General features: G+C 53.0%; 1 protein-coding gene across 4 annotated transcripts in view; it reads left to right on the top strand.

Moving 5' to 3' along the window:
* Arhgef7 (Rho guanine nucleotide exchange factor 7) overlaps nt 1–2861 on the top strand; it is a 79806-nt gene that overhangs the window by 61684 nt on the left and 15261 nt on the right. For 3 of the 4 annotated variants that reach the window (XM_005366288.3, XM_026788824.1, XM_026788825.1), the window contains exons 15-16: nt 115–339; nt 2126–2219. In XM_005366288.3, the coding sequence (XP_005366345.1) occupies nt 115–339; nt 2126–2219 (319 nt within the window). The remainder of the gene's footprint in view (nt 1–114; nt 340–2125; nt 2220–2861) is intronic. The other variant, XM_026788823.1, reaches the window with a different exon arrangement.

Here is a 2861-nt window from a genome sequence, read left to right as displayed (position 1 = left end):
GTGTGGTTAGGATATTCTCCCGTGGTACAGCCAGGGCTTAAGCCGTGTGGTTAGGATATTCTCCCGTGGCCTCACCCATCTCATGCTCTCTGCTCTTGCTTTTGTGCCTGGCAGCTTCCCTCCCATCCTATCACTCCATCCAGCAAGCACGCGGACAGCAAGCCTGTGGCACTGACGCCTGCATACCACACGCTCCCCCACCCCTCTCACCATGGCACCCCACACACCACCATCAGCTGGGGACCCCTGGAGCCTCCGAAGACCCCCAAGCCTTGGAGCCTGAGCTGCCTGCGGCCTGCACCTCCCCTCCGGCCCTCAGCTGCTCTCTGCTACAAGGAGGTGAGGTCCTGCAGCCACTCAGACTGCCAGCTGCAGTGAGCATGTCTTGACATCCGGGTGTGTGAGGGTCTGCACATGTGTCATTTCGATGAGTTTAGAAACGAAAGTCTTATGGTTTTGTTTATGGCATAAAGGACCCCCAGTGAATCCTTAGAACTGAGAAGAGGATCTGTCCTTACTCTCTGTCATCCCCTTCTGCTGCAAGGGCCAGGAGGCACCTTTAAACATAATAGGACGGGCAAGCAGCTCCTTCAGATCTGAATGTATTGTGCTATACCTGAGGGGATGGTGCCATGAGGCACCAAGCCTGGGGTACTCATGAACGCTTGGCTGCTAGGGCCTCGCCCTATGGGTGCCATTCTGCTGTGCCCAAGGTCTGTCCCAGAGTACTGAGGCTGTTGGAGGTAAAGAGTAGGTTCCCCAGTGATAATGGTGCGGTCTTGAAGGCAGTGCCTTCTTGGCCTCCGAGGAGTTGCAGCAACCTTCCTCAATCCACTCCTGCTCTTGCCCGCATGCGTCCTCACTAAGTGTCTGCAGTCTCATGTGCTCCACCTAACCTGCTTTCACCTGTGGAGGCTCAGCTTTGGCGAGCGTGAGAAAGAAGCCAGGTGGCGCATAGGTGCAAGCCTGGGCTTGGTGGTTTGTGATAAAGAGTGATTGGAGCATGCGCAGGGCTTTCTGGTAGGTGCTCCTGTATTTCAGGGGTGCTCTGTTGAGTCCCCAGTATGGTTCTTTTGGAACTGATTTCTGCCCAAGGTCATTCTCTGTTACATAGGAAGTTTGAGGCCAGCATGGATCTCAGGAGAGAGGTTTCAAAAATGAAGTCAAGCAGGGTGTGATAGCACATACCTTTAATTCTAGCACCCCAGATGCAGACAGGAGGGTCTGTGAGTTGGAGGCCAGCCCGATTATACAGTGAGCTCCAGGCCAGCTAAGGCTACATAGATCATCTCAAAAGAGCAGCAGCAGCAGCTCAGGAAAACAGAAATATCTCTAAGAGCCTGCTGTGCCCCAGAAGTGCTTCACCACTCTGTAATGGCGGCAGCTGGGACAGATTGTATGCCTACTGTGCTCCTGGATGGGCCTCTTCTAGCCTGCTGTGTGCACACTCCGTTTGTACCTTAAATAGAGGTGCTCAGGTGGTTGCTGGACACCGCCTCTTCTTTGCTCAGAGAAGCCAGCAAGTCCTGTCCCCACTGGTCTGTGCTTAGCCATTGGTTCCCTGCCTACCCCCTTTGCTTTTATTTTTGGAATTTTGTGTATTTTCTCAAAAGTATCTTTACTTTCCAAAATTCTTTTTAAGTAACCTTATTTTAGCCAGGCGGTGGTGGTGCACGCCTTTAATCCCAGCACTCGGGAGACAGAGGCAGGCGGATCTCTTTGAGTTCGAGACCAGCCTTGTCTACAGAGCTAGTTCCAGGACAGGCTCCAAAGCCATAGAGAAACCCTGTCTCGAAAAAACCAAAAAAAAAAAAAAAGTAACCTTATTTTTCCTCTCATACCCCAGAATGGACAGCCCTGCCCTAGCTATGGGGAGTGTGCGTGTGGGCCACCTGTCCTTTCTCTTTCTCTTACTCTTTTGGAGTTCGTGGGGTCTGGTCCTGTTGGTGGGGTTTTCATCAGAGCTCAGGAGTGTTACAGAGGGAGGGATGGTGATGCTTGGTTTGGGTTCGTGTTGGCTCTGGCAGAGACAAGTGGAAGAGCTGGGGTAGGGGTGGAGGTGCTTTTTGGTGGCCGGCTGGCGCACACAGAATCTGTCAGCGTGTGTTGTTGATGGTGTTCCTAGGATCTTAGTAAGAGCCCCAAGACCATGAAGAAGCTGCTGCCGAAGCGGAAGCCTGAGCGGAAGCCTTCAGACGAGGAGTTCGCTGTGCGCAAGAGTAAGTGCCCACTTGTGTGAGCATGGCCACTCATGGGCCTAGTGCCGCATGTGGGAGAGGTCACCTTCACAGAGTGCTACATGTGTATATGGATGGAGTGCAGGGGAGAGCAGGCCTCACCAGCCCCCTGTCCTTTGTAAGACTTCTGTTCCCACCTTAGTTCTGCTCCTGCATCTCCTGGTCTTCGGCCCCACCCCTGACTCATAGAGTATCAGTCCACATCGGGATTCCGGTCACCTTTGCTCCACCAGGTCAGATCCAGTCTCCCTTTCACTCATCCATGGCACGTCTGGGCTCAGGTCTGCCTGCTGACCCTTCCTGAACAAGTATTTGCCATGTATCTTTTGTGTGATTGGCACCACGGGGTGCTGGGACACGCATGTCGGTCAGATCTTGAGTCACTAGCACACGTTTAATGCTGCTTAGCATCCAGCTGTGAGACAAGCTGTGAAGACCCAAGTCCACAGCACTGGTCCTCAGGTGGGTGGATTTGCCCCAGGAGACATGGGTCAGTGCCTAAACAGCATTTTACTTGTTGCAATCAGATGCCTGTGTTATTGGTGTCTATTGATGGAGGCTGAGGACGCTGTGGAGCATCCTACATCCGGATGCCTGTGTTATATGTGTATATTGATGGAGGCC

Source organism: Microtus ochrogaster, unplaced genomic scaffold (genome assembly GCF_000317375.1).
Source record: "Microtus ochrogaster isolate Prairie Vole_2 unplaced genomic scaffold, MicOch1.0 UNK7, whole genome shotgun sequence".
NCBI lineage: Eukaryota > Metazoa > Chordata > Mammalia > Rodentia > Cricetidae > Microtus > Microtus ochrogaster.
Note: the sequence above shows the minus strand (reverse complement) of the source record. Positions and strands in the feature narration are given on the sequence as shown.